Raw genomic sequence first — 14,712 nt, forward strand, 5'->3', positions numbered from 1 at the left:
ATCTGTAGATTTCCCAGGTTTGGGCAGTAATACTATTGTGGCCTCTAATGATTGTTGCAAGAAGGGAGTGGCATCATTTATAACGTTATACAGTCTACATAACTGGGGGGCAATTATGGGTTGAAAGCTTTTATAGTACAGATTGGTGAAGCCATCTGGCCCTGGTGCTTTACCATTAGGTAAGTGTTTGATGACATTAATAACTTCTTCAACTTGGATTGGTCTATCTAATTGTTCTTGTTGTTCTTTTGATAAGGTGGGGATCTGTAAGTTATCTAAATATCTCTTGATATGGGAGCTAAAGGAGTCATCGCGTCTAGTGACTATGGGGTCAGAATCTTTCAAATTATACAGACCTTCGAAGTATTCTCGAAATGCGTTTGCTATAGAAGTGGTATTAGAACATGTGGAGCCCTTCGCATTTTTAATTGACATAATAAAGGATCTATTTGTTCGTCTACGTAGTTTCCTAGCTAGGAATCTCCCACTCTTATTGTCGCTATCAAAATAAACTTGTTTAAGGCGGAGGGCATTTTTCTTGTATCTATGTAGGAGTTGAGAGTTCATTTCCTGTCTTTTGTTACAGAGTTCGGTATACACAGGTTCATCTCCCGGGTTCTGTCTGTGTTGGGACTCCAAAGCAGTAATTTGTTGTAATGTTGTTTCTAATCTAGCTCTTTGTTGCTTGACTTGAAAGCTTTTATGGCTAATACATTCTCCCCTAATGACACTTTTATGTGCCTCCCACACAACTCTTTCGTCCATTTGTGGAGATGAGTTTAGTTCAAAATATTCAGCTAAAGATTTCCCCAATTTTTCATTTATTAGTGTGTCTTCTAATAGGGAGGATTCAAATTTCCAATTAAATGTTTTTTGGGAGATGTTGGGCCAATGTAGACTACAGCTCATAAAGGAATGATCTGACCATGTGCATGTTAGGATCTTGCTTTGTACTATATAGTAGAAACTAGAAACATCCATGAACAGATAGTCTATCCTAGAGTATAACTTGTGCGGGGCAGAATAGAATGTATAGTCTCTTGTATGTGGATTTAGAGATCTCCACACGTCGTGTACTGCTAAGTCCCTCATGTTCTGTTTTATTGCTGCGATTCGTTTGGATGGGATAGACGAAGAGTGTGTAGAGCAATCAATATGTGGGTTGAGTGGTGTATTGAAGTCACCTCCAATAATCAAAGCTCCCTTTGCATTGTCAAGTAATCTGTTTATCGTCTTAAAGAAGAGGTGTTGTTGTGTGTTTGGGGCATATACACAAACTAAGGTTACAAGCTTACCATACAGTTTACCCGTTACTGCTATAAATCTTCCCTCTTTATCTTTGTGGGTAAAAAGCTCCTGAAAAGGAATATTGCTTTTAATCAGAATCCCAACCCCATTTGTCTTTGTTGTATTGGAAGAATAAAAGCATTGGCCAAATTTAAATTTATAAGTTTGTGGTTCCCTACCTCTTTTGAAATGCGTCTCTTGAAGCATGACTATATCACTCCTATGTTGTTTAAAGTCAGAGAGAGTTGAATTTCTTTTGAAGGGAGAATTTAGACCTTTGGTATTAATGGATATTATCCGGAGTTGATTAATTTGTTTATCTGTCATAGAAAAAGTTGGTTGGGTATAAGGTTCTTATTTTACAAAGTGTAGTACTCTTGTTTGAAGTATTGTTCTGAAAGCTATAAGTTATCAAGTAATGACAATCAAAGGGTGAAAAAAGAGTGAAAGAAAAAAGAGTAAAAGTTAAAACGAATTCAACAAAGTGAAAAAAAGGATACATATACAGTTTGTAGAGACAGGGGTTGGGTACCAGAAATTCTACTATTAATAAGTGGAGTTAAGAGAAGACGTTCTAAAAAAGTCTTCATTAAACATAGGTTAGTGCTAAGTCAGTCCCATTTATATGAGACAAATACATCAACCAGCAAATTGCACAATATTAACTAAACTTTAAAATTTAAATTTCGTAAATACATGGCTAATTCACGCATAAAATGCTCTATCACAACTCTCAAATATTCAGGGCAAAATTATATTCTACCTTAATGACACTACTATTTTGTCTTGATTAATGGGTGTTAGATAAAGTATCAAAGCCTGAAGACATTTCTGCTAACTTTTGTTCATAGAATATGCAACATGTATCTAGAGGAAGAAGAACATAATATATAGCAACGGAAGAACAATCAAATAACACAGTAAACACAAAAAACAATAACAGTAAACAAAACATTTTCTTTCTTTTTTCTCGTCAGAGAATTACGAAAAGGATATAGACTGCCCAGTTATGAGCAGTTAGTCTTTGTGAGATTCAACTTTAAGACCTCCAAGAAGTCATGTGGTGAGATTAGATTTAGCAACTGAGTCAGAGTTCGTTTGTCTGGGAGGCCTTTTCCTGTATTGAACAATGTTCCATTCAGGTCTCCTTTCTTTCGGACGAGATGTCATCCCGCTTGTAGCGGGTGTGTTATCCTGTATTGAAGGGGTAGGAATTTCAAGGTTAATGCCTTTGGAAAAAGAGTCCAGGTTATTCAAAGTTCTGTAGATCCAGGTTTTACCCTCAAGTGATACGATGAGAGCAAAAGGATATCCCCAACGGTATCTTATGTTGTGTTTTTGTAAAGTAGTTGTAATAAATTTAGCGTCTTTTCTTTTTTGGAGAGTGATAGGACTTAGGTCCAGGTATGCCTGAATCTCATGATCTTGATATTTAAGATTAGGGTTATCTCTAAAGAGTTGCCAAATAATGTCCTTATCCTTAAAGCTAAGGAATTTAATAATAACGTCTCGTGGTGGAGCTTGATTTGAAGGTTTTGCTCTCAGAGCTCTATGAGCTCTCTCTAAAGGTATAGAGGATGTGGTATCCGAGGAGTCCGTGAGATGGTGAAAGAGTGATTGTAGATAGTCTTCCAGGTCGGAGGGCTCAATAGACTCAGGTATCCCTCTAATTCTGAAATTATTTCTTCGCCCTCTGTTATCCAGATCTTCGAGTTTAACATTCAAATCCTGAATTAAAAGAGATTGCTGCTCTTGAGATTCTGTAATGTCTTTCATCTCTTGTGCCGTCATGTCCAGTGATGTCTCCAAATTATCCACTCTATTGCCGATATCAGTGATGTCTTTCTTCAGATCGGAAATCTCTGTCTTAATCAGATCCTTTAGAGAGTCTATATCATTTTTAGATGGGAGATCATTCAACCTGGTTAGAATTTGTGATAATTGATCTTGCTGTTGATCCGCCATGGTGTCTCCTGACACTGGCACTTTGTCAGTATGATTCGAGCTTGCTGGTTCTTGGTTTGTGCTTTCTCTATCCTGAGACTGGAAAAAGTCTGAGACTGATTTGAGTGTGGTATGCTGTGATTTTGCAGGTTTATCTGGCTTTGTTTGCCGTCTGGAGGACATTATTGAGATTTCAAATATAAGGTATATATCTTCACTGTAATAACTGTATAGAGACACCAGATGCAGCCCCCGTAGTGAGATTGCAAAAAAAATTAAATAGTTCCGGATATATTTATACTACATAGAGGTTAAAGCAGCACCGACTATTCAATTATTGACTTGCTAGTAGGAAATGGCACATTGTTCCCTAAAGTTATAAGCCAAGTTATAAAACACAACAAGCCATCCCAGTTGTTTCTTCTTGACACGCATTCAGTATATGTGAGATATAAGCATATGTATTTGTCATGCTATTTAATGTGTGTCTTCACTTCCGTATCTGTCTTCCCCCCTCAGAAAAGAGCAGCTTCATTTTTATTTTTTGTTTTCTTTTAAAAAGAAAAAGGGAGGAAAAAAGAAAAAGAGCTATATCCAGGTTTTCCTTATATTTGTAACATCAGATCCACTGGTTAGCGACATGTCCCATATGTTTTGTAGTATGTTTGACAAATAAATTATGTCCACAGATGGGGAAAATATAAAAGCTCTGTTAACCTGTACTAAGGAGCAGGTATATGCCGATGAAATTATTATTTGTGCTAACGTACACTATGGGTAAAGTCTCTTACATGTGTGTTAGCCCTTGTGCCTGAAGAGTTGTAACATTTTGAGTACCCACTTTAATAGTACCTGGTCCTGTTGCAGTCGTATACTGCCTGAGCCTCGTGGGGAAAATCCAAGATGGCGACCGCTATCTCCTGAGCACTGTGAGCCACTTCGGGTGTTTGCGGTCTGATCAGGGCATGTTCGTTATCCCTAGTGCGGCGGTTCTGTTCCTCATGTGTTCCAACACCACTGAGTGTCTGTATTTTGTCCACGGCTAATTACAAGTGTGCAAGATAAACTCCGGTCCCACAGAGCAACCTCACTGAGCGGCCATGTCCCAGCGTGGCCAGACTCCGCCCCCGGTATGAGTGACATTTTAACTCTTTATTTTATAAAACATTGTGAGCATCAGTACTTAAACAAAGGATGACAAGACAAAATGGTTTGTTTTAATTATTATATAGTATAAATACTGTCCATTGGAAATTGCTGTGAAAAAAAAGACAGGAGACAATGAAAAGTTCCATAGAAGAACCTATACAGAAAAACTAAAAACCAATAGAATACAATGTTAAAAAGCACTTATACTTTCAGTACAAGGAACATTCTAATTTTAACCCTAAGAAATGTCATAAGTAGTACATTTCTTTCCATGTAGACTAGGTTTTACTATCTGCCTTCAACGAGTCAAGCGGTCTTAGAACTAAGTTTGTCCATGCAACACATAGTTTATCATACCCAACATAAGCTGTCTATGGAGAATTGCCCTGTGTATAGCAGTATCGATGCCCCCCCCCCCCAAGCAAAATGACAGAAATGTGGAGATTTTAATACAACGGTCTCTCTGCATACAGAATATGTTTACATGCATTGCTGAATTGTGCTGCACCTGTGCTTTATTTAGATACTGCTCTTTAATCAGTGAATATGTTTAAAGGCTACAATGATTTTCATAACTGCTCAGAAAATAGTAAGATTATATTCATAATTTAAAAAGATAGCTGTACCTCCAAACAATTAAATTTTGACAATTTAAATAATCTTTCATACATTGTTTGCCTTGTTGGCAGAGTCAAGTACAGGTAGCCCTCATTTTACGCCGGGGTTAGGTTTCCCGAAGGAATGGTTGCAAATCGAAACCGTTGTAAATTGAAACCCAGTTTATAATGTAAGTCAATGGGAAGTGAGGGAGATAGGTTCCAGGCCCCTCTCAAAATTGTCATAAGTAACACCTAATATATTATTTTTAAAGCTTTGAAATGAAGACTTTAAATGCTAAACAGCATTATAAACCTCATAAATAATCACACAACACAGACTTCACTTGCATTTTTCAGCAAACAGTTCTTTCTATGCATTCCAATCTGGACTGATGTATATAGGGTTGATATACTGTGGCTTTTGCCTAAATCTGAGCTTAAAATTACATGTGAGTTTGACATTGAAAATAAACCAGTTTAGACCAACTTTTAAAGATGACCTTGGTAATAAGGCAAAGAAAAGTATTCCAAAAGTTGTAAATTGTAATTTAAAATTTGGCCAAGTCTAACCGATCATCCTGGTTGATCTCATTGGTATGCTAATATGGTTTAGCCTAGTGGTTTTCAACCCTTTTGCAGTGGCAGCTGTCCAAGTGTGTTCTGAGCCAGAGGACATGTAGTGCAATTTGTCAGACTTTTATCATTATTTAATAGTTGTTTAGGTGGAATTAAAACATTAAAGGATCATTAAAGGGACATTAAACACATTACATTATTAATATAAATAGTTTATGTAGTATGTAATATACTTTAATTATTTATTTTGCTCTCCTTTCCTGTTATTTAATTATGTATATTGTGGGCTTTCCTATTCATGTTAAACATGGTAGTGCAGACTGTTTAATTTTGACTTTAGTGTCTCTTTAATACTTGTTTAGTTGGTATGAGCTGTAGCTTTAGTGAAATACTTGGTTAGCTCTTACTGTAACTATTGTGCATACAGTTATATGTTATTTATGAGCTGTCTGTTAAAGGGACAGTGAACACCATGTAATGACAAGATATTTCTGTTGTGTTGCTTTAGTTTAGAATAACATATGGAACAAGTCTAAATTTTTTTTTTTTTATAAACAAATTAACATCCTTCTTACTGCAATTGTTTTTAAGTAGGCAAACTACACTGACCATTTGCCTATTTTGTCAATTTAGGCATACAACAAGACTAACCATGCTCATAGCATTAGTATAAAATGCATTGCTTTATAAATGTTATCAGCTAAAGCGAAAGGAACATATATGTAGTAGGGTTAGCCTTAAGAAGTCAGTGCATTTTAAGTTCTGATAATAAGAAAATCCTCAATTTTCAGAATTACATTACATGAAAAGTGGTCAAAATAAAGTATATTGCAAATTTGTTTCATTGTGCATAACTAAACATTTTATATACTGTGTTGTGTTGTAGAATTGTTTCATTGCCATATACTTTGTTGCAGGAAAACATGGTTTATCCTGAGGGTTGTTTTACATTCTAAAAAAACTGACTTTATTTGCAATGCTTGTTAATGTCAGCCCTTGATTTAATAGTGAATGTCTCTGTATCATAAACGTATCAAAGATGATTCTTATAAACAATTGCAGCAGAATTAATACCCTTGCAATATTTTTTACATTTTAAATGGCAATTGTGTTTTTATAAACTAACTACCTGAATTGCCAGTGTTATATAGTTGTAGTTTCAATTGTGAAGAAGATGAGACTATCTTCCAAGTATGAAAAAATATAATCACTATACATTCTCATCTGGACAGTATTTTTATACAAATGAAAATCAAATTGATTTTATTTATTTTTTAAACTTTGCTGTACCCTGCAATTTAGGTTCATCATTTGGAAGAAAACCTACAGGACCACCAGAGAGCGCATGATGAATCACTTACAAAGAATCATCTTCTTCAGCAAACCATTAAAGACCTTCAGTATGAACTAGATACTAAAACGTATATGAAGGATGATCGTGTTCGACAGATTAAATCAATGGAGGTATTTAATCCAAATGTTTATACGTTATAAGTAAATGTTGTATTATAAAAAAGGAAGATGCTGTTTCATTCTTTATTTTTTAAAGACCTATAACAAGCCACAAAATATGCTTTTTTATATCTAGCGTTTTATTATTATTTAGTTACAGTACATTGAGAAATTGTTTTCTTGGCTCACCATTATAGCTGTTCATGACTCAAAATGGATTATTCCCTAAATTGATGGTGTAAAATTAAATTGCTAGAGCAATTTATTTTTGAGCCATTGACACCTACCTTCCATGTAATTGGAAAATACATACAAATTAAAGTTGCTGAGCAGACAAGATAGGGGTAATTTGACAAATCCAGCAGCTTTACAAATATTGTTTTCTTTTTTAAATATTTTTTTGTATATCTCTCTTCTTCCATCTTCTCCCTCATCTCTCTTCTCTCAGTAATTCATCTTCCCTCTCTTTCTCTTTCTCCTATCTCTTTCTCGCAGCACTCTCTCTCTCTGTCTAAATATGTGCGTATAAAGGTACTGGCAAGGCAAGCAAACAGCAAGCTGACGGAGCATTAATTGAAAGAGAACTGACAGGAAGAGACCTTTTATCACATTTTTGATCCATCCCCTACTGGGGTCTGGATTGGCAAAGAATAAAAGTGAAGCTTATTTATATATAAAAAAAAAAATCAGTATACCCATGTGACATTTAAAACAAATTCTCATGCTATTCGTTCTGTGATCAAATCTCTTATTTCTGATTCAGAGGTTTATTTATCACTTGAATCCTAAATATTGAAGCTGGTTCCTAGTTTCCATAGAAATTTGTTAAACACTGCATTGAATATTTAGAAACATGTTCTTAGGATATAAGAAAACTAACATTAAAGGGACAGTACACTGTAAAATTGCTTTTATATTAATGTATTTTAAATGACTTGTTATACCAGCTGCAGAGTATAAAATTTTTGAGAAATTGCATTTTCATGCTTATATGTGTATATGAAGTAGCTGGTTTTGTGCTTTTATGTTATCTCAAAATTGTACTCCTCATAAAATGTTTAATTTATATATAGTGTGGAAAACTATATTTTATTATTTAATGTGCCTGCATTTTTCTTTGGTTTTTAAATTTAGAATTCTATTTTTCTCCAACATTGGTGTGTCCGGTCCACAGCGTCATCCTTACTTGTGGGAATATCTCTTCCCCAACAGGAAATGGCAAAGAGCTGAGTCCCAGCAAAGCTGGCCATATAGTCCCTCCTAGGCTCCGCCCACCCCAGTCATTCTCTTCCACGGAGATGGTTAAGAGTTTTTGGTGTTTAAATGTAGTTTTTTATTCTTCTATCAAGTGTTTGTTATTTTAAAATAGTGCTGGTATGTACTATTTACTCTGAAACAGAAAAGGATGAAGATTTCTGTTTGTGAGAGGAAGATGATTTTAGCAGACAGTAACTAAAATCGATTGCTGTTTCCACATAGGACTGTTGAGATGAAGTAACTTCAGTTGGGGGAAACAGTTAGCAGACTTTTCTGCTTAAGGTATGACTAGCCATATTTCTAACAAGACTGTGTAATGCTGGAAGGCTGTCATTTCCCCTTATGGGGACCGGTAAGCCATGTTCTTAGTCTCAAACAGAATAAAGGGCTTAATATGGGCTATAAAACTGGTAGACATTTTTATGGGCTAAATCGATTGCTTTAGGGTTTTCAGATTCTGTGATAGATACTCTGGTTCAGGCCAGAAAACCGGTAACTAGAAAAATTTACCATAAAATATGGAAAAGATATATCTGTTGGTGTGAATCCAAAGGATTCCCATGGAATAAGATAAAAATTCCTAAGATTCTCTCCTTTCTACAAGAAGGTTTGGAGAAAGGATTATCTGCAAGTTCTCTAAAGGGACAGATCTCTGCTTTATCTGTCTTACTACACAAAAGACTGGCAGCTGTGCCAGATGTTCAAGCATTTGTTCAGGCTCTGGTTAGGATCAAGCCTGTTTACAGACCTTTGACTCCTCCCTGGAGTCTAAATCTAGTTCTTTCAGTTCTTCAAGGGGTTCCGTTTGAACCTTTACATTCCATAGATATTAAGTTACTATCTTGGAAAGTTTTGTTTTTGGTTGCTATTTCTTCTGCTAGAAGAGTTTCAGAGTTATCTGCTCTGCAGTGTTCTCCGCCGTATCTGGTGTTCCATGCAGATAAGGTGGTTTTGCGTACTAAGCCTGGTTTTCTTCCAAAGGTTGTTTCTAACAAGAATATTAACCAGGAGATAGTTGTACCTTCTTTATGTCCGAATCCAGTTTCAAAGAAGGAACGTTTGTTACACAATTTGGACGTAGTCCGTGCTCTAAAATTCTATTTAGAGGCTACAAAAGATTTCAGACAAACATCTTCTTTGTTTGTTGTCTATTCTGGTAAAAGGAGAGGTCAAAAAGCGACTTCTACCTCTCTTTCCTTTTGGCTTAAAAGCATCATCCGATTGGCTTATGAGACTGCCGGACGGCAGCCTCCTGAAAGAATCACAGCTCACTCCACTAGGGCTGTGGCTTCCACATGGGCCTTCAAGAACGAGGCTTCTGTTGACCAGATATGTAAGGCAGCAACTTGGTCTTCACTGCACACTTTTGCCAAATTTTACAAATTTGATACTTTTGCTTCTTCGGAGGCTATTTTTGGGAGAAAGGTTTTGCAAGCCGTGGTGCCTTCTGTTTAGGTAACCTGATTTGCTCCCTCCCTTCATCCGTGTCCTAAAGCTTTGGTATTGGTTCCCACAAGTAAGGATGACGCCGTGGACCGGACACACCAATGTTGGAGAAAACAGAATTTCTCCAACATAGGTGTGTCCGGTCCACGGCGTCATCCTTACTTGTGGGATATTCTCTTCCCCAACAGGAAATGGCAAAGAGCCCAGCAAAGCTGGTCACATGATCCCTCCTAGGCTCCGCCTACCCCAGTCATTCTCTTTGCCGTTGTACAGGCAACATCTCCACGGAGATGGCTTAGAGTTTTTTAGTGTTTAACTGTAGTTTTTATTATTCAATCAAGAGTTTGTTATTTTAAAATAGTGCTGGTATGTACTATTTACTCAGAAACAGAAAAGAGATGAAGATTTCTGTTTGTATGAGGAAAATGATTTTAGCACCGTAACTAAAATCCATGGCTGTTCCACACAGGACTGTTGAGAGCAATTAACTTCAGTTGGGGGAACAGTGTGCAGTCTCTTACTGCTTGAGGTATGACACATTCTAACAAGACGATGTAATGCTGGAAGCTGTCATTTTCCCTATGGGATCCGGTAAGCCATGTTTATTAAGATAGTAAATAAGGGCTTCACAAGGGCTTATTAAGACTGTAGACTTTTTCTGGGCTAAATCGATTCATTATTAACACATATTTAGCCTTGAGGAATCATTTAATCTGGGTATTTTGATAAGATTATATCGGCAGGCACTGTTTTAGACACCTTATTCTTTAGGGACTTTCCCTAATCATTGTCAGAGCCTCATTTTCGCGCCGGTATGGCGCACTTGTTTTTGAGGACAGCATGGCATGCAGCTGCATGTGTGTGGAGCTCTGATACATAGAAAAGTCTTTCTGAAGGCATCATTTGGTATCGTATTCCCCTTTGGGCTTGGTTGGGTCTCAGCAAAGCAGATTCCAGGGACTGTAAAGGGGTTAAATATAAAAACGGCTCCGGTTCCGTTATTTTAAGGGTTAAAGCTTCCAAATTTGGTGTGCAATACTTTTAAGGCTTTAAGACACTGTGGTGAAATTTTGGTGAATTTTGAACAATTCCTTCATACTTTTTCGCAATTGCAGTAATAAAGTGTGTTTAGTTTAAAATTTAAAGTGACAGTAACGGTTTTATTTTAAAACGTTTTTTGTGCTTTGTTATCAAGTTTATGCCTGTTTAACATGTCTGAACTACCAGATAGATTGTGTTCTGACTGTGGGGAAACCAAGGTTCCTTCTCATTTAACTATATGTATTTTATGTCATAAAAAATTTTAGTAAAAATGATGCCCAAGATGATTCCTCAAGTGAGGGGAGTAAGCATGGTACTGCATCATCCCCTCCTTCGTCTACACCAGTCTTGCCCATACAGGAGGCCCCTAGTACATCTAGTGCGCCAATACTCCTTACTATGCAACATTTAACGGCTGTAATGGATAATTCTATCAAAAACATTTTAGCCAATATGCCCACTTATCAGCGAAAGCGCGACTGCTCTGTTTTAGAAAATTCTGTAGAGCATGAGAACGCTGATGATATGGTTTCTGAAGGGCCCCTACACCAGTCTGAGGGGGCCAGGGAGGTTTTGTCTGAGGGAGAAATTTCAGATTCAGGAAACATTTCTCAACAAGCTGAACCTGATGTGATTACTTTTAAATTTAAGTTGGAACATCTCCGCGCTCTGCTTAAGGAGGTGTTATCCAATTTGGATGATTGTGATTATCTGGTCATTCCAGAACCACTATGTAAAATGGAAAAGTTCTTAGAGGCCCCGGGGCCCCCCGAAGCTTTTCCTATATCCAAGCGGGTGGCGTACATTGTTAGTAAAGAATGGGACAGGCCCGGTATACCTTTAGTACCTCCCCCCATATTTATAAAATTGTTTTCCTATAGTCGACCCCAGAAAGGACTGATGGCAGACAGTCCCCAAGGTCGAGGGGGCGGTTTCTACTCTACACAAGCGCGCCACTATACCCATAGAAGATAGTTGTGCTTTCCAAGATCCTATGGATAAAAAATTAGAAGGTCTGCTAAAGATGTTTGTTCAGCAAGGTTCCCTTCTACAACCAATTGCATGCATTGTCCCTGTCACTGCAGCCGCGTGTTTCTAGTTTGATGAGCTAGGAAAGGCGATTATTAGTAATTCTTCTTCTTATGAGGAGATTATGGACAGAATTCGTGCTCTTAAATTGGCTAATTCTTTCACCCTAGACGCCACCTTGCAATTGGCTAGGTTAGCGGCGAAAAAATTCTGGGTTTGCTATTGTGGCGCAGAGCGCTTTGGTTAAAATCTTGGGCAGCGGATGCGTCTTCCAAGAACAAATTGCTTGACATTCCTTTCAAGGGGAAAACACTCTTTGGCCCTGACTTGAAAGAGATTATCTCTGATATCACTGGGGGCAAGGGCCACGCCCTTCCTCAGGATAGGTCTTTTCAAGACCAAAAATAAACCTAAGTTTCGTCCCTTTCGCAGAAACGGATCAGCCCCAAGGGCTACGTCCTCTAAGCAGGAAGGTAATACTTCTCAAGCCAATCCAGCCTGGAGACCTATGCAAGGCTGGAACAAAGGAAAGCAGGCCAGGAAACCTGCCACTGCTACCAAGACAGCATGAAATGCGGGCCCCCGATCCGGGACCGGATCTGGTGGGGGGCAGACTCTCTCTCTTCGCTCAGGCTGGGGCAAGAGATGTTCTGGATCCTTGGGCGCTAGAAATAGTCTCCCAAGGTTATTCTCTGGAGTTCAAGGGGCTTCCTCCAAGGGGGAGGTTCCACAGGTCTCAGTTGTCTTCAGACCACATAAGAAGACAGGCATTCTTACATTGGGTAGAAGACCTGCTAAAAATGGGAGTGATTCATCCTGTTCCATTAGGAGAACAAGGGATGGGGTTCTACTCCAATCTGTTCATAGTTCCCAAAAAAGAGGGAACGTTCAGACCAATCTTAGATCTCAAGATCTTGAACAAGTTTCTCAAGGTTCCATCGTTCAAGATGGAAACCATTCGAACACTTCTTCCTTCCATCCAGGAAGGTCAATTCATGACCAAGGTGGATTTCAAGGATGCGTATCTACATATTCCTATCCACAAGGAACATCATCGGTTCCTAAGGTTTGCATTCCTGGACAAGCATTTCCAGTTCGTGGCGTTTTCTTTCGGATTAGCCACTGCTCCTAGGATTTTCTCATAGGTACTAGGGTCCCTTCTGGCGGTGCTAAGACCAAGGGGCATTGCTGTAGTACCTTACTTGGACGACATTCTGATTCGAGCGTCGTCCCTTCCTCAAGTAAAGGCTCACACGGACATTGTCCTGGCCTTTCTCAGATCTCACGGATGGAAAGTGAACGTGGAAAAGAGTTCTCTATCTCCGTCAACGAGGGTTCCCTTCTTGGGAACTATAATAGACTCCTTAGAAATGAGGATTTTTCTGACAGAAGCCAGAAAAACAAAACTTCTAGACTCTTGTCGGATACTTCATTCCGTTCCTCTTCCTTCCATAGCGCAGTGCATGGAAGTGATAGGTTTGATGGTAGCGGCAATGGACATAGTTCCTTTTGTGCGCATTCATCTAAGACCATTACAACTGTTCATGCTCAGTCAGTGGAATGGGGACTATTCAGTCTTGTCTCCGAAGATACAAGTAAATCAGAGGACCAGAGACTCATTCCGTTGGTGGCTGTCCCTGGACAACCTGTCACAAGGGATGACCTTCCGCAGACCAGAGTGGGTCATTGTCACGACCGACGCCAGTCTGATGGGCTGGGGCGCGGTCTGGGGATCCCTGAAAGCTCAGGGTCTTTGGTCTCGGGTAGAATCTCTTCTACCGATAAATATTCTGGAACTGAGAGCGATATTCAATGCTCTCAAAGCTTGGCCTCAGCTAGCGAGGGCCAAGTTCATACATCAACCATCAGGGGGGAACAAGGAGTTCCCTAGCGATGGAAGAAGTGACCAAAATCATTCTATGGGCGGAGTCTCACTCCTGCCACCTGTCTGCTATCCACATCCCAGGAGTGGAAAATTGGGAAGCGGATTTTCTGAGTCGTCAGACATTGCATCCGGGGGAGTGGGAACTCCATCCGGAAATCTTTGCCCAAGTCACTCAACCGTGGGGCATTCCAGACATGGATCTGATGGCCTCTCGTCAGAACTTCAGAGTTCCTTACTACGGGTACAGATCCAGGGATCCCAAGGCGGCTCTAGTGGATGCACTAGTAGCACCTTGGACCTTCAAACTAGCTTATGTGTTCCCGCCGTTTCCTCTCATCCCCAGGCTGGTAGCCAGGATCAATCAGGAGAGGGCGTCGGTGATTTTGATAGCTCCTGCGTGGCCACGCAGGACTTGGTATGCAGATCTGGTGAATATGTCATCGGCTCCACCATGGAAGCTACCTTTGAGACGAGACCTTCTTGTTCTAGGTCCGTTCGACCCACTCCAGCTGACTGCTTGGAGATTGAACGCTTGATCTTATCAAAGCGAGGGTTCTCAGATTCTGTTATTAATACTCTTGTTCAGGCCTGAAAGCCTGTAACCAGAAAAATTACCACATAATTTGGTATATCTGTTGGTGTGAATCTGCAGGATTCCCTTGGGACAAGGTTAAGATTCCTAAGAGTCTATCCTTCCTTCGAGAAGGATTGGAAAAAGGATTATCTGCAAGTTCCTTGATGGGACAGATTTCTGCCTTGTCTGTGTTACTTCACAAAAAGCTGGCAGCTGTGCCAGATGTTCTAGCCTTTGTTCAGGCTCTGGTTAGAATCAAGCCTGTTTACAAAATTTTGACTCCTCCTTGGAGTCTCAACCTAGTTCTTTCAGTTCTTCAGGGGGTTCCGTTTGAACCCTTACATTCCGTTGATATTAAGTTATTATCTTGGAAAGTTTTGTTTTTGGTTGCAATTCTTCTGCTAGAAGAGTTTCAGAATTATCTGCTCTGCAGTGTTCTTCTCCTTATCTGGTGTTCCATGCAGATAAGGTGG

General features: G+C 39.0%; 1 protein-coding gene across 1 annotated transcript in view; it reads left to right on the forward strand.

Annotated features, from left to right (window-relative positions):
* CGNL1 (cingulin like 1) overlaps positions 1-14,712 on the forward strand; it is a 309,913-nt gene that overhangs the window by 140,044 nt on the left and 155,157 nt on the right. Inside the window, 1 exon segment of the mRNA XM_053717518.1 lies at positions 6,858-7,019. Within this exon segment, the coding sequence (XP_053573493.1) occupies positions 6,858-7,019 (162 nt within the window).

This window comes from Bombina bombina, chromosome 6 (assembly GCF_027579735.1).
Source record: "Bombina bombina isolate aBomBom1 chromosome 6, aBomBom1.pri, whole genome shotgun sequence".
Lineage (NCBI taxonomy): Eukaryota > Metazoa > Chordata > Amphibia > Anura > Bombinatoridae > Bombina > Bombina bombina.